General features: G+C 45.3%; 1 protein-coding gene across 1 annotated transcript in view; it reads right to left on the reverse strand.

Moving 5' to 3' along the window:
• Positions 1-22,640, reverse strand: part of LOC133009658 (ephrin-A5b-like) — a 68,796-nt gene that overhangs the window by 1,585 nt on the left and 44,571 nt on the right. The window contains exon 2 of the mRNA XM_061077195.1: positions 7,522-7,814. Coding sequence (XP_060933178.1) covers positions 7,522-7,814 — 293 coding nt within the window. The remainder of the gene's footprint in view (positions 1-7,521; positions 7,815-22,640) is intronic.

Raw genomic sequence — 22,640 nt, forward strand, 5'->3', positions numbered from 1 at the left:
AAACAGTGAAATGAATGGAACCATTTTATTCCAAAACAATGAAATCATGACTCTGATGCTGTCGAGTACAAAACTTTAAGATTTTAAACAAAGCAACAGACTTCACTTCCACATTTTCAAACACAAAGAATATAAATAAAACAGCTTTTAAATGCACTTTATAAACCAAAGATCCGAAGTCTGACTCCGGTTTTTAAGAGTTTTCCAAGTCGCACTCGACGTTCTCTCTCTTCACCGGAGAAAAGTCTCCACTCGGAAATCTACCTTCACTCAGACTTAGACTCTGAGTGAAGGTCGATTGTTTCTTCATCACAGCTCCTCTTCATTTCACTTCATGTCTTTAATGACAGTCTGAAGGGCTTCGGCTCCACTTCCCTCTCGTCTTCCGTGTAAAAGCGTTTATGCTCCGTGCTTTACGACAGGAAGCGGCTCAATGTCACCCTCATATTTCTTGAGTCTAATGTGGCCACAGGCTGTCGTTGAGCTCACCTGCAGATCCTCATTCACTCTGTTCTCTGATTGTTAAAGACGGAGATTTATAAAAAAACATCTTCTTTTTGTTTCGTGAGTTGTTGCTTTGATTGTTTTGCAGAACTAACAGAACTAATTAGTTTTGGAGCTGAGGACGTCTCCAGCTGTGACCAACGACTCAGCTCCTGTCTTCACTTTTGTCAAAAGAACATTTTTATGTTTCTTCCGCTCTTATCTTCATCCTGCAAAAGATATTCTCCACCTCTCCTCCTCTTGTGCACTGATCTGAGGTGTAAAGCAACGAATTACATTTACTCACGTTACTGTAATTGAGTAGTTTTTTTGTGTACTTTGTAATTTTTTGAGTAGTTTTTGAAATGGGTAATTTTACTTTACTTAAGTAAATTTTGAAGTATTGTACTTCGCTACATTGGAAATTACATCCGTTACTGAGTAAAAAAAAAAACACAGTTCAAGGCAAGGTCATGTGGTTCATGTCTTGACATGTTCTCCCAAAAGTTCTTAAATGTTGTGTTGACATGTTTAAATGTTTAATGTTTGACATGTTTAATGTCATTGCACTTATATTTGTAAAGATTCTCCTATAATTAAAAATAACTGTTGTTGGATTGGATTTATGACCCCTTGTCCTTTTTTGCACTGTATAGCAGCGGCCCCCATCAAGTTGTTGGAAGTAACTAAGTAACTTTTACTTAAAGTACATTTTAAATGAACTTCTTTTTACTTTTACTTGAGTAGATTTTTAGATGGGTACTTTTACTTGTACTTTCATCAAAGTAAAGGTACTTTTACTTGGGGACAATATTTCAGTACTTTTTACACCTCTGGCACTGATACTCTGACCTCTCCTGCCGCCAGCCGAGCCTCACACACACACACACACACACACACACACACACACACACACACACACACACACACACACACTCACACACACACACACACAACCACAAGCTTGTGCATGTTTGGATATGCTCGCCCGTGTGTTGGGTCTACGTGCATTTATGTGGCTGTGGTTTCCTGAGTATGTGCATCTGTGCTCGGACGTGTCCACAGTTTGTCCACACACACACACACACACACACACACACACATACACACACACACACACACACACACACACACACACACACACACACACACACACACTCCTACACTCCTCAATCCTTTCAGCCAGACGCTCCGTGTGATGGATTCTGGCCCCGGCGGTGAATTCCCCGGATGAAAGTAAACCATGTCAGTGTTTCCAGTGTCTCTGGTTTCAGAAGCCACTCCATCAGATGGCGTGCGGCGGCGGCGAGCGCAGAAGATAAAAAACCATCTTTAAAAACCTCCACCAGCAGAGGGAGGGAAATAAACGAGAGAGGAGCAAGTGTCAATCACGCTGCTTCTGTCTGTGTCAGCGGGTGTCGAGTAACTTACCTCACCCCCCCCCGACCGAGGCTGGGACTCACTGACTCACGCTCTGTGTCTGATCTCCACTGGACTAAACTCTTCTTTCTGAATCTCTCTCTCTAACTGCTTCATTAAAAAGTCGACCTGTGAACTCCTGCGTGTGGACGAGCAGCTGCTTGAAAGGAAATACAGAAACAGAACTGTCCACAGCTGCAGGTCCTGCTGCAACCAACAGATCTACTGGTTTTGAACGGATCTCCCTGTGATAACTTGACTATATTAAAAGTCTTTTATCTATAGAGCTGTCACAGAAAAGTGTCCCTTCGGTCCAAGGAGACTTATTCTGTCAAAGCAATGATCCAAACCACAGAAATATTAAATCTATAACGATAAGAAACAGAGGAGAGCTGCAGATTTCTACAGTTCAGAAACAAACTGATGTTCAATTTATCGCTGTAGCTCTATAATTCAGTTAATTTTCCAGAAACTGATATTTACAATTAGTGTTTTTAAATCCGTGAGTGAAATATAAACTGCAGGTAACCATGGAAACAATGCACATTCACACTGTCCTGTCAATAAATGGATTTCATACAAATTCACAAACAGCCAAGGATGTAAGATGGAAAAATGTTTCCACAACGACAGAGATTTTAGCTTTTTTTAAAAAACATAACTGCTTCCTGGAGACGAGAGAAACTAAACGTAAGAGATGAATTTGTATGAGACGAATGTTTGATGGACATCTTTCATCTCTGGCTGCAGATGATTGATGTTCTTATGAAAATGTCAAATGTCAAATGTCTGCAAAAAAACGAAATTAGCTCCAGAGGTCGAGAGAAAATATCTGCACGTGTCCAACAACATCAACTGACAGCTGGTTTAACTCTAAAGTATTAAGTGGATTTTATAAGATTATATGTTCTTATATTATCAAATTATTAATATAAGCGTCCCTGGTTAAATGCCAGATGTGTTACATGAATATAAAGCATCATATTAAAGATGTAACCAGGCTTCACTTCTGACGAGCTGTCAATACTTGATCAGTGTTATTGATCAGTGACACGATAATGAGCAGAGCCTCTGAGCTCGTGCATCACTTCATCACAACACAACACAACACAACACAACACAACGTGATGTGTCTTCCCTGTGAATGTGTCTCACCTGCTTCAGACCCTGAGGACACGTCAGACACGGAGCTTTGACAGACTTCATTAAACAGCCTGAGACAAACAGTGACAGTGGGAGACGTCTGACCTTAAACACCGTGTGTGTTCCTGAGGTTTCACAATAAAAGCATCAGAACGTGCACGGCTCATTGGAGCATAAAAGCTGATAATGAACATTTAAGACTCATGACTTTGCTTTAGAACTGATTCCTGCAGCTTTAAGTTCACGTTGAAACCAGTTTAAACCGACTACATGTGTCAGATGGATAAATATTGAAATCCCAGTTATGGTCTTATTGTTCTTACGAATGATGAACGTCTCTGTAAAGACAAAAGAAGCTGAGATTAAACCACAGTAAACTGCAGAAGGTATGATGTGACTTTTAATTTAATTCTTTAAAACCAAGTAAAGATGGAAGCCTCAAACATAACACGCTGGCTGCAGCGGTAACAGTAGCTGACATTTCATCTAAACGCGACATTAAAAGGTTGAAATCCACTGAGGAGAAACCTCGGTCTCCAGGGGAATAAAACACAGCCGCTCCTGTTTTCCTTCGGTAAGTGATCGTGGTGCAGGCAGGATATTGCAGAGTCGAATATCAGCAGACGTCTCGTGGTCGTTATCTGCTTTGATTTCTTTTTTTTTCTCTGAGGCTGACGACACTATAAATATAATATTTGTTTCTGAACACGTCTGTACACTTTCTGCTGATCAGGGATCTGTGACTACGCCACGAGAGACGCATGTTCGGCTTCATCCTGATTCTTTATCGATCTCTGGATCAGTTACTGACAAAACATCTGAAAGTGCAGATCACATGACCACGGTCGCACTTTAGAAACGTGTGAGCAGGTGTAAACAGGAAGTAGTTTTTCTCCAAACCACAAACGAGAAATAAGACGAGAGATTTATTGTCTAAAGGCCGTTTTCAAAACTTTCTCCGACTCTCAAAGTAAACAGAGCAACAGAGACGAGTTTTAAAAAGAAAAGGTCGACGTGTGGATGAACCTTTCCAACTCTGTCCTGTTTGTTCTTGTTGCAGCTGCTGCAGGATCTTTCCTTTTATTATTTCCCTCCTCTCCTCCTCTGTCATCCCCCTCTCTCTCATCTCACACATCACAGATTCCAGCACGCACACAATTATCCAACTGTCTCTGCTGCTTTCTCTCTCTCTCTCTCTCTCTCTCTCTCTCTCTCTCTCTCTCTCTCTCTCTCATGTCTGCCACGGAGGTCAGAGTCTGGCTTTTCTGTCCCGGAGCAACTCTCACACACACACAGAGCCGTGCTTCACCGGGACTGTAACTCCAGCTCCGCCTGCAACTCTACACTCGGGTCGTCCGGACGCCGCCGCCGCCTCGCCGCGGCCGTGTTGAACCCCGTGGTCACACGCTCGGAGTCAGACTGAACACGTTGAGTCATGTGATCACGCCGTCGGCAACACGTTACCGAACACGCCGGGCTCCAGGCCTCGGTGTGACTCTGAGGTGAATCAGCGAGACTGTGACACTAACACTGTGAGATCTGGTGTTTTCCTAGCGATGATCAGTTTATCTTGGCGAACAAAACCACCTTGTCTTTGCTTCCGGCTGCGAGGAGCTCAAGGGAAACCGGTGCTGCGCCGAGCGGGTCCGAGGGTCCGAGGGTCCGAGGCTTTGCACGGAGACAGTCATCCCTCTCACACGGGGGGGGGGAGCCAGACTCTCAACTGTCTCCTCTGAAAATTGGATTTCTATCCCCCGAGATTAGGATCAGACTTCCCCAGCTCCAGCGCGGCTCAGTTAGAACAACACGCCGCCCTCCGAGGCCACGAGGGGCTCGCGGCGCAGACCCCGTCGTCATGGCGGTGACCTTTGACCCCCATAAGACCAGCCGCAACACTGATCCGACACCAGGCTTTCCCCCGGGTGTCTGTCTGTCTGTCTGTCTGCCAGACGGACAGGCCGGTAGCCAACTGCAGGTGTCATCTATTTGACGTTGGCCCCGCCTCCTGTTCCCCCCCCCACCCACCCATGCCTCGGGCAAGTGACAATCACCAGGACAGAGGACAAAGGAGCGTCTGTCTTCACGGAGACAAGCAGACGTGAACCTCCCGTCTGTGTCACTTACATGACCACTTAGCAGATTCCCAAAGCGTATTATCTGTACAACACAGGTATTAACTATCAGCTATTGTTGGCTTTGATAAAGAAAGACACTGTTAACACGTAATGTGAGTCTGATTCCAGCAGCTGATAAAACACAGAGCTCCTCCTCCTCTGAGGTTCTGGATCTGGACGACGCTGATGGGAAGAAAAACAAGGATCCATCTGGGGAAAACGTGTTTCTTTTCTTACTGCATTAATATACATTTCAAGACTTCCAAGAAAAAGTCTGAGGGAGTAACGGATGAAATAAACTTTGAGTTAATCAAAGGGAACCGTTTAGAGAGTCACTGACGACGGGTGGAGCATCTACAGCTCTGGAAAGACGTCAGACTCTAGTACAAATTATAGGAAACTGCATTTTTTAATATCTTGTTCTCTGAGAGAGAGAGAATAGAAAGTTCAAGCCTGTGGGGATAGAACATGTTTTCAGTACAAAACCGAGCCTGAAATTCTAAGAACTTGTTAAAGCAAAAGGATTAAACAGCAGAAATCTGTTAGAACATTCAGCTGCACTAATAAACATCTCTTATTAACAATGGATTCAATTACGTTGTTATGTAAGAGGAGTCGTTCACTTATTAGGACGAGAATTATGAACTCTGCAGCTGCTTCAGGTCGGCACAGTATTTTAGAGAAAGTTTGTATTTTCCAGGTCTGTGAATGTGTATTAAGTATTTCTGCATGAATTTGACGTATTATCATATAAGTTCATAATGCTGTCGTAGTTTTACTCTTACTCTTCCTCAAGCAGTTCCTCTTTCCAACTACACAACTCCACACAATGAGAACAAACACTGGTTTCATGTTGGTCTCTATGAGTGAGTGGTCGAGCCTTGTTCCCTGAGGTGTCTCTTGTTGTTCGTCTTCTCACAGGAGGAAAAAACGTGTCCTCGCCGAACAATGATCTGATGGATGAGTCACGAATTTGAGTCAGAGAGAGAGATCGGTCCATATGGTCTGAAACTGCTCAGAGCCATATGGATGCACTCTCTACCATTCTCTCTCCCTCTCCTCCCCCCTCTCTCTCTCTCTCTCTCTCTCATTCTATCTATCTCAAGACGATCAATCTTCATCAAACTCTCAGAGACACTCGTCTTCTCTTTCGTTTCACATCAACCGGAGCCAACGGAACAAATGAAGCGGACTTAGCCAATATATGATTTTTTCTTATCAGCATCCAAAGGCTCTAACGTCATCTCTTCTCTGGCAGACAGAAAAACCACAACTTCCACTAACAGTCATATTTCATCCAGTGGGTCACGCAGTCTCAGATCCATCGGAAACACGTAGTGAAGAGATTTAGATTCAGTTAAACTTGCATCGGGAAGATTTTGATGATGTAGATGAGATGTAAGGAGATTTATTTACTCCCAGAATTATAAGAAATCGACTTTATTTTAGATTTAGACGAAGGAAAATATTCAACTTTGGGTGAAAAGTGAAAAATTCCCCCAAAATAACCAAATCAATCTTATTGTTAAAATTTAAATAAAACGTTAGAACTTGAGACAGGTTGCTGATGTAATTTCTTTAGGAATATTGATTTTAAAGCAGCTTTTCTGAAACACCTGCTCTGAGTCTTGAGGCTGAAAAGCTTTCGACCAAATCCCTTTTCCCGGGATCTGATATTTTCGCGATGCACCTTCTCTCCTGACGGTTGGTTTCCTGGTAAAACTTCTGAAGTTCCTCTAACCGCAAGTGACGGCTAAATTCCTCAAATCTAGCGTGGAGCCGGCTGTATCTCATGTAGGCCCTCGCTTCTGCCCCTGCAGGGCACTGACTTCACTTATGAAAACATGACTTCCCAGCTGCTTGTTTTCCCAAGACTTCTCACGAGGATGAGGATGAGGAGGAGGAGGAGGAGGAGGAGGAGGAGGAGGAGGAGGAAGCTGAGCTCAGCCAGTCAGCAGCACGGAGGGAGAGCTTCAGACGAGACCTGGACAGTAGATGTTTTGCTCCCTCAGGCTCATGTTTGGGCTCAGCCATCTTTCCAAGGACTTTCAAAACAAAACCCAAACACCGCTGCTGTGTTTTCACAAGTTTCCGAGATTGAAAGCGATACCAAGGCGCTGATGTAAGACCTGGGAGGAGCCGGGTGTCTCTCACTCATCCTGGTATAACACCTGAGCTTCAGAACTGATACCAGGGCTGAGGAATGTGAAAAGTTCAACAGCCTTGTCTAAATAAAAAGCTCAATTCCCAGTTGAGTAAATCAGGAATAAAACACAAAGTTTTCAAGGCCATTTACAACATTATGGGCAAAAACAGTACAATCGATTCTGCAGCTACTCCAGCGTGGTAAGTGGATACTCACAGATATAGTAGTACTCTCTGCCGGGGCGGAACTCAAAGCCCAAGGAGAAGGGGGTGAAGAGCTGGAACTTCTCGGAGAACTTGAGCGGCCCGTTGGGCGACAGCGGCCGGTTGCACTCCCAGCGCTTGAAGCCTTTGGCCGTGTGGTCGCAGGAGCTGTAGCCGTCGTAGTTCACCATGTAGAGGATGTAGCGCTCGGCCCGCTCGTCCGCCACCGGGCCGGTGTAGTGCGGACAGTACACGTCAAGGTAGTCGTTGATGCACACGTCGATGTGGTAGTCGCCCCGGTAAAACCTTCAGGAGGAGGAGAGAGAGGAGGAATTTAGAACGTATGCAGAGAGAAGTATATTTAAATATTTGGGGAGGAAATAGCATAAAAGTTGTTGTTCATCAACTTGAAAGTTATTTGACGGGAGAATCTGTTATTCAAAATAACAGAACTAAGTATTCTGATGAAATAAATCTCAAGCTTTAACGTGTGTGAACACAGTTAAAATTGTATTTGAAGATTTAGATTTTAAAACATTCTCCCAACCAACTTCCTTCAATCTATAGACCTTGAAATTAAATATTCTGCCTCTCAAAGTTTTATATTTTGGTCCTAAAGTGATGTCCTCAGTGAATCTCAAGTCTTGAGTCCTTATTTTCATGATTTAAAGACGTCTGTGATGCAAACTACATTTCTATCAGTGACAGTAAAAGGTGTTTATCAGAAGTATGTGAGGTCAGTCCTCCAGGGTCGAGGTATTTCTAAGCACAAAGGTATAACTGCACATATTGAAGATGTCTTTATGTTACAAAGCTTCTTCAGTTCTGATGTTACACTTACACAGGGTCAAGAGCTGCGTTTCATCGACTTCAAGAAAAAACACATTGAAGCTGTAAATCAGGTTTTCAGGTCCGGAGCTCTGAGAGATAGATTCATACGATCCCGTGTTTCATTTACGCAGAAGGAACATGACTCTGGAATCAGCTCAAACCACAGTGAACACAGATTGTGTTTGTGTGCATTGAAACAAACGTCATGGATCTGGAGTCGGTCGTGTGGTTCTCGAGGTGCAGATGCAAATATTATTCCCACAACGGCTTCATACAGAAAACAACCATGTGATCGTGACCTTTCCTAATGATTTATTAATCGTTCACATTTCCTCTCCCTGCAGCATCATGCTCTGTGGCTTGTGCACATTTAAGACTCAAGGGCACATCAGAAGAAGTAGTTATAGTCTGCAGATGATGATTTGTGTCCTTCGCCCTCGATGCTTCGCTACGGAATCACAAAGAAACCTTGAGTATCTCAGCGAAGCCACAACAGAAGAAGAAAATCGACTTAATGCGTTTCGCAAACTGAGGCCGAACTTTTAAAAGACACACGTTCACGCTGCGGCTGCTCTGGTTTCATTCCCCGGGTCTCATCACGTCAGTCACAATCATCCCCGGCCTCTCATGGGACCCCGATGAAACCCCCCCTGCAAGACCCCCAGCCCCCCCGCCCGCCATGCCGCGGCACAAACCTCCCACCACACACACACACCGCTCGTCAGTCCTGAGCCATATATCAATGTTTAGTGCTCAGCGGTGATGACTTATGCCGGTGCTGGAATTAAAGTCCCCTAGCGTTACAGGGCTAATCCCCTGGTTAGCACGAGCCTGTAGCAGCTTTAGGAGGATCCCTCCCTCTGCAGAATGAGATTTTCATTAGCCTGATATGACAGCTTGATGAAGGAGCCCCTGGTGGAATCTCTCCGAGAGTCTGGGAAAGTGAACCATCGACTCCACAGATCTTCTACCGCCGCCCGGTGTTTACTGTAAACCGAGCGGACGGGAGAAAGGGCGGAAAAAAAAAAGAGCGGCAGCGAGAAATGCCAGGTATTCGTTCCAGTGATTGGAAACACATATTCCCAACGGCGCCGTATAAGGTTGCAGTTTCTGAGTCTTTCAGCGGAGACGGATTAGGGTTCTGGGGCCGGATGGTTGTGTGTCTGCGTCGCTGCTAACGGCCTCACTGAGTATCACACTGCGGATGTCTTCAATGCTCCGGCTCTGTTCCCCCCCCCGACACACCGAGGGGTCCGACAGCAGAGCCAGGGACCCCCGACATGCAGCAGGGGGGGGCGATCCGATACCAGTGATACCAGTGAACTCGCCGCCGCACCACAGGGGGGGGGGTTCACACTGACGTTAGGCCATCGCTGGTCACATATCGGATATTACCAGGCCAGGTGTGACAGGGAGGGAAGGGGGCGGAGCCGCAGCTGCTGCCGATGACACGTACACGTTCGGGCTCCGGGAGGAAAGAGAGGTGTGTGGTATCAGGTTGTTACTGCACAGATTGTTAATGTGCTGCCGGATTAGAGGCCGTCCTACTGGATGTGTGTGTGTGTGTGTGTGTTTGTGTGTGTTGTGGCATCGTCGGCCATATTGTAATCTGTTTCTCTCTCTAATTATAGTCTGGTCAGAAGGAGAAACCCAAGCTCTTGTTTCCTCAAACAGGTTTTCCTCCTCCTAGCTCCAGTCCCAGCTGAGCACTTCAGAATCAGAATCTGAATCAGAAAGGATTTATTGCCAAGTAGGTTTTCACCTACCTGGAATTTTCTTTGGTAAATAGGTGCATACATTTAACATAAAGCATAAAAACACAATAAGTACTTCACATAAGAAAGAAATAACTGTATATAAAACAAAACGAAAAAATATACAATATATAAAAAGTTAAATAGAGAGTAAAATGCAAAACAGGAGAGAAATGTGGATGTGCAATGTGCGATATACTGTTATGTGTGTTAATGTAACACAGAATTGAGGCGTGAGTGCGGGATAAGAGTCCAAGAAGGGTGGGGGTCCCGGGCCTTGATGATAAGGCGGATGTGTGTGTGTGTGTGTGTGTGTGTGTGTTGTGGCATCATCGGCCATATTGTAATCTCTTTCCCTCTCTAATTATAGTCCGGTCAGAAGGAGAAACCCAAGCTCTTGTTTTCTCAAACCAGATCGGCCTCCTGCTCCGGAGCTGCAGGCCGATATTATGACCTCCAGGGGTCAAGCGGCTGCACGGTATCGTGTCCTCGCCCCCACAAGCGTTCTGCTTTGTCCTCTCGTGTCCGGACTAAGCCTCGAGTGTTAGCTTCAACCTGGCGAGTGTCAGCGGCCGTCAATCAAACGTGACCCGGGAGGAACGAGTGAGATTAGTCGGGATTAGAGAAGAATTTCTAACTCAAACCTCTGGAGGAGAAAGGTGGGAAACGAGTTTGTGAAAGTGACGATGACACTGTTCAGACAAATTGAGACATAATTTAAACAGGAAGTTGCTCTAGAATTTGAAATATCATTTGAAACTGTGAATACCAAAAACTAGATGTAACTCACTTCCAGTATATTGTGCTGGGAGGGAAACAATCTGAAAGATCGACAACTCAAAACCAAACAAAACCAAAAAGAACAATTTCCATTAGCCTGATATCATGTGGTCACTGTACCATTGTGCACTGTGAAACTCTTACAGAGGATCCAAGTGCGTCTGACATATGAGGGAATGTGAATGAATATGTAAATAATATGAAGTATGATAAAAATCAGGCAGGGAATATTAAACAAGAAGCGCTTTTCAAAAAAATACCAAAACTGAAATCTGATTGGATTCCGTCCTTCAGCCAGAGGGAAGTTTGTGGATGGACTTCTAATTTCCCCAGATGTGTGTGTATGTGTGTGTGTGTGTGTGTGTGTGTGTGTGTGTGTGTGTGTGTTCATTAATCACAAAAAATGTTCCTTAGTGAAGTTATTATTATTGGCTGTTGATGATCAATACAGCTGAACACACGAGTCTCTGCACACAACCGAAGCAGCGACTGCACTTTTGTTACAAAAGGCGATAAAATGCACAGTGAGACCCGGCCCATGTTCCAGATGTTCACCAGATGTTTGCTGCGAGACGCTCTGCGAGTGGCAGAAATGAAATATTGATAAGACACGGAGCCATAAACACAGCGGCCGACTCGAGATGTGGTCGAAGACATACCGGGCTCCTCACCGCCTCCTGTTCTCCTCTTTAACTGAGACTCGCCAGAGACTTTCTCCTGCTGGGTTCTACTCTGATCTCCACCATGAGCCTCTGATCCATCCGTGCCCCCCCCCCTAGCCAAACCGAAGCGTGAGAACCTCTCCATCCTTCCTTCATTTACCCAGATATAAACCTTCCGGCGGTGCTGGTAATCTGCAGCAGCGTCGTGGGTTTCTTCCTTTTCATCACCGGCGAGATTTATTCATCTGTTTTCTCTAAATGGCTTCGTTGTCATCGGCTATTTGCTGAGTCATTTAACCTTCACGCGGCTGATCGGGTGCAATTCCAACAGTTGTGTTTTCATAGCAGGAGGCGGAGAGAACGATCCAAAAAAGAAATAATAACGATAAAGAAAAGAAAACAATCTGAATCCATTTGTCTTGGGGATTAATGATCCCTGATTGGCTGAATTACTCACGGCCAGTTAGAGGAAGCTTATCGATGAATCAGCCGCTGGAGCTCTGAACAAAGCTCACATCTGTAGGATAATCCTTCTTATCTGTTACCCCCCCCCCCCGACTTGTTTGCTTTCTTTAGGCCCATTTGGTGTTTGGCTCGGCGCAGGTAACGTACGGACAAAGAGAGAGGGCGGGGGGGTGGGGTTAAAGTGCTGGACGTAGGCTGAGGAGGAGAATAGGAAACTGTGATTTGACCTCGATCGACCTTTTGGTTGAAACCTAATCCTGCTAAATAACGGACAAACAAACACAAACACAGCCTCCGTGAAGGCGGTGATTATTCCATTAGTGGAGAAGTTTCCGTTGGCAATCAACAAGTGATTATAAACACAACTCACTGAACTCTGACTGAAGGAACTTTAATTGGCAGCTCGTTCCGAGAGCTGTGGAAGGAAAGTTACTGGAAACTTTAAACTGTTTTTAAATGTGAAAGAGTGAAATAGTGAAACCTTCATTTTCCTCTCACACGCCTGTCACATGTCAGGTGTGCACAGGTTTTATAACACTGGCATCAAAGCCGTCAAATATACGGAATATAAAAATACAGCACGAAATATAATTAATCCCAGAACACTTCTAGAAAAGTTCCTCATGAAAAACTCCTCTGTGTCCTCGATGGCTACGATCCTGAGAGGAAGAGGAAAGTGAAGAGAGGAAACGTAGAATCAAAAACTAACGAGTTCGTTCACGTTTTTTAAGTTTAAGTCTTCTTCAAAAATTCAAGAACAACCGAAAACCAAAGCAAAAGTTCTGTGAGGCAGAAAGAAAAAAGAGATGGAGAGAAGTGAGTGGGAAAGAGAAAAGGAGCAAACAGAGAAAGGGAGCAATTAGAAACCTGAAGTGAGGAAGAGGAGAGGAAACGAGAGGATAGGAAAAGTGACGAATAGAAAGTGTAGAAGACAATAGAGAAAGAGAAGAGGTGAGAGCACAGGAGAGTAAAGTGAAGAAAGGGAACGTAGAAGCAAAAACTAGCGAGTTTGTTCGCTCGTTTTTTTAAGTTTAAGTCTTCTTCAAAAATTCAAGAACAACCGAAAACCAAAGGGAAAGTTCTGTTAGGCAGAGGAAAGGAGATGGAGAGAAGTGAGTGGAAAGGAGAAAAGGAAGTGAAGAAGAGGAGAGGAAACGAGAGGAAAGGAAAAGTGACGTAAAGAAAGTGTAGAAGACAATAGAGAAAGAGAAGAGGTGAGAGCACAGGAGAGAAGGGTGAAGAAAGGAGGAAAGTAGAAGAACAGAAGACAAAAGAAAGACGAAGGTGGGAGGAAAAAGGGAAGAAGAAAATGCACTCGGAGGAGAAGAATGCAGACAGGAGCGCAGGAGAAAGTAAAAACAGGGGGAGGAGAAGGGAGGAGAAGGGAGGAGAAAACCTCCTGTTGTTTTCCTCATGAACAGTCGGGTCAGACCAGGGTCAACTTCCCAGGCTTCTTCCAGAAGGAGAGAAAAGAGAAGGAGATGCTTTCAGCTCAAAAACACACACACTACGCACACACTACACACACACACACACACACACGCACACACACCATGACACTGTCTCCGCTGACTGAGTCCAACAGACACACAAACCACAGACCTCACGCTGCTTCTATATCAAATCCTTCAATTTACTGCTCCACAAAAAACCATGTGTACAAAATGACTTCTTAAAAAAACACACACACTCCATTCAAACTCCGCAGTTCCCAAACCCAGCCTCTAGGGGGAGCTCCTTGTGGGGCCACAAGGGAGGGGGGGGTATCAGGCCCTGGTTCGTGTGGTGTGACGTCACCAGATGGGGGTCTGGGGGGTGGGGTGGGGGGGGTTCGATCAGCCTCTCTCTCCACCTGCACCATCAGTCAAGGCTTTTCGCCTCTGGGAGGTTAAAGCCATTATTACTTAGTTAGCTAATTATATACACACATCTGTCCGAGTGCGTCTCACACACACACACACACACACATGCACGAGGACGGCGTTTAAACATATAGTGTGTCTGCCGGGGGGGAAGGGGGTGGGGGTGGTGGGGGGGATTCGACAGCAACACAGAGACAGTTCCCTGTTTCTGTTTTTTTTCTCCTTCTGGGAACAAAAACCAGAGGAGGTGAATAATTGGCCTCAGATTGAAAACACATTGTGGGAAGAAGAAGAAGAAGAAGGAGAAGAAGAAGAAGAAGAAGAAGAAGAAGAAGGAGAAGGAGAAGAAGAAGAAGAAGAAGAAGAAGAAGAAGAAGAAGAAGAAGAAGAAGAAGAAGAAGAAGAAGAAGAAGAAGAAGAAGAAGAAGAAGAAGAAGAAGAAGGCACCTCGGCCTAAAGAGAGAGAGGGGGGGGGTGGGCTCGTGGATCCTGGTGGTCCGGACTGTGCCAATCACTGAGTCGTCCCCTCGGTGCAGCTGCAGACGCACAATGTGCCACGAGAACAACACACAGCGTTGTGTTGTGTGAAGCTGTGTGTGAGTTCTGCTGGCTCACTGTGTAGCATGCACCACATGTGAATTATCTTTAATTAAATGATCATTAATTCAAGATAATTAATGATGATTTGCTCGTGTTAAAGATTGAATTCACACATTTGAAATGTTGTGAGAACAAAAACCCTCTGGAAAAAAACTCTTTACTTTTCCAGGACAACGTGTTCTTAACATTTACAGCTAAGGAGGAAAGTTACTCAAGAGTATTAATCTCTGCTATGAGTCAGACGTGGATTTCCCATAATGCAACTGAACACCAGCTTCCCTCCGACCCTCTCTTTCTGTTTGATGTCTTTCATGATGAGAACAGACGCATTAAAGGAACTAGATACTGAGCAGAAGGATCCGGTCACTTCTCTGGGATCTGAGTTCACAGACATGTTAATATTTACACCATGATGACGTCATGAGAACAAATATATGAATTAAAAACATTAATATGACATCATCTACAGGTCCAGGCGAGCTACACACGTTTTATTATCATGGTTTTTAGAAACAAATGAACCTTTATCCTCAAATATCCAAATAAATATCGACTTTCTTTTACTGAATTCTCTATTAAATTAATTTAAAACTCTGAATAACAAAATACTGAGACGTCACACATCACTGTGTGTATTTCTACGACTACACAACAAGCAGTCGGATTTGATTTGAGTGGAATGAAACTTGAACGTGAATATTGGAGGAGTTCATGTGAACAAATATATGTTTTAAAAACATTAATATGACATCATCTACAGGTCCAGGTGAGCTACACACATTTTATTGTGGTGTTTTTGGAAACATTAACCTTTAATCTCAAATATCCAAATAAATATCGGTTTACTTTTATTAAAACTCTGAATAACAAAATACTGAGGCTTCTCACATCACTTTGTGTATTTCTACGACTACACAACAAGCACTCAGATTTGATTTGAGTGGAATGAAACTTGAACGTGAATATTGGATGAGGTCATGTGAACAAATATATGGATTAAAAACATTAATATGACATCATCTACAGGTCCAGGTGAGCTACACACGTTTTATTATCATGGTTTTTAGAAACAAATTAGCCTCTAATCTCAAATATCCAAATAATTATCGACTTATTTTATATTAAAACTCTGAATAACAAAATACTAAGGCTTCACACATCACTTTGTGTATTTCCACGACTACACAACAAGCAGTCGGATTTGATTTGAGTGAAAATGAAACTTGAACGTGAATATTGGATGAGGTCATGTGAACAAATATATGGATTAAAAACATTAATCTGACATCATCTTCAGGTCCAGGTGAGCTACACACGTTTTATTGTGGTGGTTTTTGGAAACAAATTAATCCTCTAATCTCAAATATCCAAATAAATATCAACTTACTTATATTAAAACTCTGAATAACAAAATACTGAGACGTCACACATCACTGTGTGTATTTCTACGACTACACAACAAGCACTCGGATTCGATTTGAGTGGAATGAAACTTGAACGTGAATATTGGATGAGGTTAATTATTGGCGACTCTATTCCGGTTTTACAAGGGTCAAAGCAGCAACAGCAGCGTGGGGTTAGTGTCAGTCAACACACACACACACACACACACACACACACACACACACACAAACACACTCATAAACACACAAACACACAGCAGGGCTCCATCACTCACTCAGTGTAAAACCCCGGGGGAGCGACAGTCACACTCATAAACCCCTGTGTGACAAACATGGTTGTTCGTGTTGCTATGACGCGGTTTAACAACAACTACACAACGTTCCGACAAACGCCACAGCGCTGGTACCTGTGTGTGTATATACATACATGCAGGTGTGTGTATACACAGACACACACACGGGTCGAGAGCAGGTCGCCGCTCGATTGTTTCCCATCAGCCCCGGCAGCAGAACCGCGGCGCCCGAGGGACAACATGGACGACAACACACTTCACCTTCTGATCACGTGTGTTTCTATGCTGACGATCACTCTGAATTAATTACTGTTTTAATTGAGTGCGGACGCTGCAGGACACAGACAGCGCTGCACGTCCCGAGATGGCGCTCGCCAGTGGAGCCGCTCGCCCGGTATCGATCTGACGCCCTAGACTCTGAGCGGAGGTCAAAGGTCAGCGACAGCCCATTATTCAGCCGGAGAGCCCGTGTGTGACCTCGCTGTCGTCCATCTCAGGAGCTGCTGAGGGACGGAAGGTGAAGTTTAAAACGCCCGTGAACAAAACACTTAATTTCCCAGGAACCACTTCCAGCTTCTTCCCTGTGAACTGGATCCTGCTCCTGTCAATAAGCTCCTCCTCTTACTAAGCTCCTCCTCCTCCTCACTCCTCTCTGGGTTATTTAATAAAATAATCTGCTAAACTTCCTAAAAACTTGACTGCTCTGGTTTGTTTCTCAAATTTATTATCTTAAATTTGATTTCTGGTTTAGAATCTACCAATCAAATTATATGTTAATGTGTTTATTTTAATAAAGATATTTGTATGCAAGGGGCAGTTTGATACAAGATGTCCTTCTTCCTGCTTCTTCTTCATACATAGAATGTGTATTATTGTATTTGTGTATTTTTTAAACTAAAGTAAACTAAACTAAGAACATACAAATGTCCATACAGTCGTTTCCATACAAGTCAGTAAATGCAAATATACAAACTTCTTCTTGTGTCTTTGCAGTTAGATATTTTTGGTTATTAGTTTCTATCATTCGTGTTTATTATTTCTGGATTGCTGCTGCACGTGTGTAATCTGTTTACTCTAGATCTACGCAGGATTTATCTACATGAAAATGTGAAAATTGAATCCATAACTAACATTATGGATCGATTATGATCAGATAAACAACGTCCGCACAGACAAACCCAGATGTGGAGTAGACAAAGCAGCAGCCAGGCCTGAGACTCTCTCACCTCCGACCCGCCTCCCCAGGGTCGCTCCGAGCCCCCCCCCCCCGTGCTGCCCTATCACTTTACTGCACCCCAGGGAGCCGTGCCCCCCCCCTGCCCCCCCGCCCGGGGCCAACACACTCTGAACCCACAACCAGAGGAGGGAGGGGCCGGGCGCTGAGGAGAGAGAGGAACCCACAACGTCTGGACTCAATCACCCGCCCCTGACAAGCCAGCAAAGCCCTCAGTCATAGTCACATACACACACACACACACAGTCACACACAAACACACACACAGACACACACACACCAACGCCAGCACTTATCCACCAGTGAGGTCTCTCACACATCAAAGTGCAGCTTGGTTGAGTAATAGTCGTTCTGTGGGGAGACGACGGTGAAAAGCTCAAAACTCAACCTCGGAAAACTTGTTGTGTTCAAGGCTCTGAGTGAGTGGGGGGGGGGGGCGAGAAAGGGCGAGAGAAGATTACATGCATGGTTTACAAGGAGGGAGAGAGAGAGAGAGAGTGTGTGGGGGGGGAATAAGTGGCTGAGTGAAAGATTGACTATTGGAAGAAATGTGAAAGAAGAAGCCAAAATGATGTGAGAAAATGTGAGGGAGGGAAGCGAGAGAGAGAGAGGGAGAGAGAGAGAGAGAGAGAGAGAGAGAGAGAGAGAGGGAGAGAGAGAGAGAGAGAGAGAGAGAGAGAGAGAGAGCACATCCCTGATTTAAAACTCCCACAGGTCCTGTAGAGGAGGTAGGAGGTCTGTGTGTGTGTGTGTGTCTGCATCTGTGTGTGTGTGTGTGTGTATGTGTGTGTGTGTCTGCGTGTGTGTGTCTGCGTCAGTGTGTGTGTGTGTCTATGAGTCTGTGTGTGGTTATTTGTTTGGTCCACTTTCACACACAATGTCTCAACAGGCCTTCGACAACAAGCAACACAAAAAGAACGATGTAGAGAAATCGTTGTCACTGTTCTGTGTGTTTCAAAAGAGAAAAATGACGCAACTAAAAAAGGTTCTGGCAAAGCAGACACGCAATGGGGGGGGGGGGGGCATTGACAACAGGACGTGTCTGACGGCGCCCGAGGCGTCTCCTAATGGACGGAGGCAGCTGAAGGCGTTGGCGGGCGACTTGTAAAGAAGGCGGACGTCCCAGTTTCTCCTTAAATTCTACATTTAATAAACGGGTTTTAACAGCCGGTTAAACTTCCCTGTGGATTTTATCGCCTGTAATTGCCTGAAATTACCAGGATCCTCACGTCAGGTTCAGGATCCGCTCGGCCGAGCCGCTGAGTGACAGCAGATCAGAGAGGAGGCGCACTTTAGCCCCGCCCACTCCTCTAAACCCTCACTTATGATGCTCACAATGGACGGTGTTTAGAAAAGCTATGTGGGCCTGTTGCTACAGGTGAGAGGGCGACCTCGACCACCGGTGCTCTGGAGATGATGCAATAGATATTAAAAATGTAGAGTGGTGACACGCGACTGGTGAGAAGGGTTCAAGCATCTCAGGAGGAAGAAGAGAAGAAGACGTAGGAGACGAAGACGTGAAGAAGACGAGGAGATTCCAGAGCTTTTGGTGATAAGAGCAAAATTTAAACGTCATGTCCCGCCTCCTGCTGCTAATAGGATATTCTATTTTATTCTATTTTTATTTTATTTTTTTGATAATTACTTGAGCATTGCTTAAAGAGAGCCTGTGACTCAAGTATTTCATTGCCAGCGACTGCTTCATGTTATCTCTGTGCATTTGGCAATAAAAATCTTGAATCTTGAATCTCTACAGGCTCCGCCCCTCGCTCCTTCACTTCCTGGTGTGAAGGACACACGCATCTCAGGAGGAAGAAGAGGAGCCGGAGACGTAGAAGACGTGAAGAAGACGAGGAGATTCCAGAGCTTTTGCTGATAAGAGCAGAATTTAAACCTCATGTCCCGCCTCCTGCTGCTCTACAGGCTCCGCCCCTCGCTCCCTCCACCGCTAGTTCCTGTCTGAAAACCGCTCAAACGCTAAATGTCCCGACTCAACGTTCTTCACGAGGCAGCAGTGGAGGTGTTGATGTAGGCGGGACTAAGGGATTCAGACGAGCAGGTTGAAGTTTGAATTGAGTGGTAATTGTAAAAGATGTTTTACAGCGTATGACACTCACACACACTCATACTATCGTCCCTGGGTCACTAGCAGGAGTGTGGAGAGCGTGTTGAGGGCGACAAGAGGAGGAGGAGGAGGAGGAGGAGGAGGAGGAGGAGGAGGAGGAGGAGGAGGAGGAGGAGGAGGAGGAGGAGGAGGAGGAGGAGGAGGAGGAGGAGGAGGAGGAGCAGATCCACTTAGGAGGCGCAGCTCCTCCGGCTCCTTTACATCCTGCAGCAGGCCCAGGAAAAACAGCACATGTAACATCATGTAAGGGACTAAACATAGACGTGTCCTCCGAGTTCTCCACATGCCAGTGCCAAGCCGTACCACCTGGCCTGCTCAATCTGCCCCCCCGAGGGGCCCAAAACCCCCCCCGGGCCCGTCCCCCCCTCCACACAGGGTGGCTTGTCATAGTCTCGTCCATCAGATCTGCACGTACCGCCTTAAGAGAGGCCCGGCTCGGATTCACACCACCGCCTTTAGAAGTCCCCGGGCTCGGATTCAAGCGTTCCACCTTAAGAAGCCGTATTTCATATTCACACCTGCTGCATGAGGAGCATTCCGGTGCGAGCGCCCGTGGAGGAGGCCGCCGCCGCCGCCGCTCATTCACATCTTCAGCCCAGCGCCGGGTCGAGCAGGCGTGAGGTAATCACCCGACTCGGGGACTTCACTGGACACATTTCAATGCATATCAAACGGGTTCCCACTGCTGCTGCATAGATAAACCTCAGAGGCTGCAGAGAGTCAAGCACATGGGAGTGTGTAGGGTGGGAACACACACACACATACACACACAAGCACACTTGCACACAGTGGGAGCTAAACGTTTATGGAGGTATCTGAAACGCTGCTGGTTTGAATCCCCGACATTGTTGGAAATATGAGTGAGAGTAATAAACACATTCCTACAACAACTGCAGTCGGACATTCGTTGATTTTATTACACGGACGTTAAATATCTTTATCGGATCTAGAGGGATTCTTTTTGGCACTACTGATGAATAATTCAGTTTAAAGAATACAACTTTTGTCACGAGAGACGAAATTAAGATTTGTTAAAAGGGTCATTTCACGGAAAGGACGTTATTCCCCTGGTTGATTCCATTGGGACCATTTCTATTAAAGACGCTCCTGCAGAAATATTGTAAGAACTGAACTGAAACCCTGTTCGCCTCCTCTGTCTGAGGATGGAAACATGTTTCTCTTAACTACTCTAATTAGGAAGCAGATGCTTAAATACAGTTGTTAGCAGCAGTTAGAGATCGTAGGTGGTAACGAGCCTCAAACCGGGCGTCGCCTGGATAAACAAACACTAAGACAAACAGCACACGTACAAATCCCTCCGCCCACGTGCACTTTGCAAAACGCAGCTCGTGTAACTCTGAGCCGAAAGGCCACGGACGGAGAATCAGGAACCTGGACCAGGGCCGGAGCCACCGGGCCGACGGGGGGGGGGACGACTCGCCAAGAGCAACATCCCCAGCTGCTTCCTGACAGCCGATCGGCATCGAACCAAAACAAACCCACTCACAGTCAGATCTGCCAAAGGTTTGAATAAACTAGATCCACATCACGTCCAGGACTCATCACGTGCACGCCCGACTCTCCCTGACCCTCACGCCTGACCCCGGCTCGGCTATCACCCGCCTTCCACGCCACGGTGAGCGCCGCCTCCGCTGGAATCGCTCGATGGGAACCACATGTCAGCGTGAGGAAGGATTTACTGTGTGGATGTGATGATGGATCGGGTCGTAAAGTCCAGATCGAGCCGCTGTTGAGAGATCACCTCACCGCCGGCCGATTCCCCATCCCTGAGATCACCGGGCCTCTCTCGCCCCGGCAGCTCACCGAGCGGAGAGAGAGAGAGACACGAGACAGATGTGTGTCTCTCTCTACCTCCAGCTCGCGGTGGGGAACTTCCCTTTTTCTTTCCATTTACACCACCCTGAGTGATTCTACATGTACAGAGAGCGCCTGGGTTAGATTAGGTATTTCACAGCAACCGAATCCGCTGCCTGGGTCGGAGATTTGGGGAAAGCAGACTGCAGCGATTAGGGTCCGGCCGCTGAACCTTGGGCCACCTCGTTTAACACAGCACTTGATGTAATTATAATCGGAGTGGAGGTCCCGATGTTCATGCTGCTGCAGCCCAACGCTCCGTCTCACTGTCGCTGAAACACCACCCGGCCCGGTTGGTGCAAAAACACGGAAATCAGGATTTGGCAAAAGAGCTCGAACAGAGAGAAATGTTTCTAATGGACGCCAACAAACACAGATGAGGAGACTATTGAGCCAAAGGAAGAGATAGTGTTTCTGTACAAGTGATTTGTGACCCAGGAGATTCACAGGTCGTATATATGTGTACATTGGCTCTGGGGCAAGTTTTTTTTTGCAGTTTTCGAAATGACCATATAAATGAGTTCCTTCCTGGGAGGGGACCAGAAGAGAGAAAATTGAAAAGTGAAAGGTTTAAAAAGAGGAAGGAGAGGAAAGAGAGAGAGAGAGCTCCAACAGGGACAGAGTATTTTGTGATTAATTAAAGTGAAAGTGGAGCTGAAGTTCTAAGACATTTATTGGGATTGGGATTGAGTTTATAGGATGGTGATGATTTCTGCATTTATACTTCCTGTCTTACACTGTATACATTCGTTTAATTACATTCATATTTAGGGCTCGAGCACTGACATCAAAGGTCAGGTGAGGCCCTATTGAAATTGTAAGGATTATTATTGTTATTATTATTATTCAGGCAAATGAATTGGCTTTTTGAGGGCTTTAACATGCTCAAATTCTTACCAAAATTTGCAGAAAGTTAGAAAGTGGTGAAAATGTACGTATTCTGAGGGAATTTTCAATGGGCGTCGCAAAATGGCTCAACGGTGCCCCCCCCGAGACCCCTGAAACGTCTTCACAAAAATCAATATACAGGTGTATCATGACCAGACAAACAAAAAAGTCTTTAGGTGCAATCGGAAAAACACAACAGGAAGCCTGCTATTTTGCATTTAGTTCTATAAATATGTTTAGATTCCTAACACCGAAGTTTTGCAGCTTAAAGTCGTTTTTTTTTAAATATATTTAGCACCTGCTGTTCTTTGACTCAAGACTACTGTAGATTCTATAATTCATATTTAAAATAATTGGTTA

The sequence above is a fragment of the Limanda limanda genome, chromosome 1, assembly GCF_963576545.1.
Source record: "Limanda limanda chromosome 1, fLimLim1.1, whole genome shotgun sequence".
NCBI lineage: Eukaryota > Metazoa > Chordata > Actinopteri > Pleuronectiformes > Pleuronectidae > Limanda > Limanda limanda.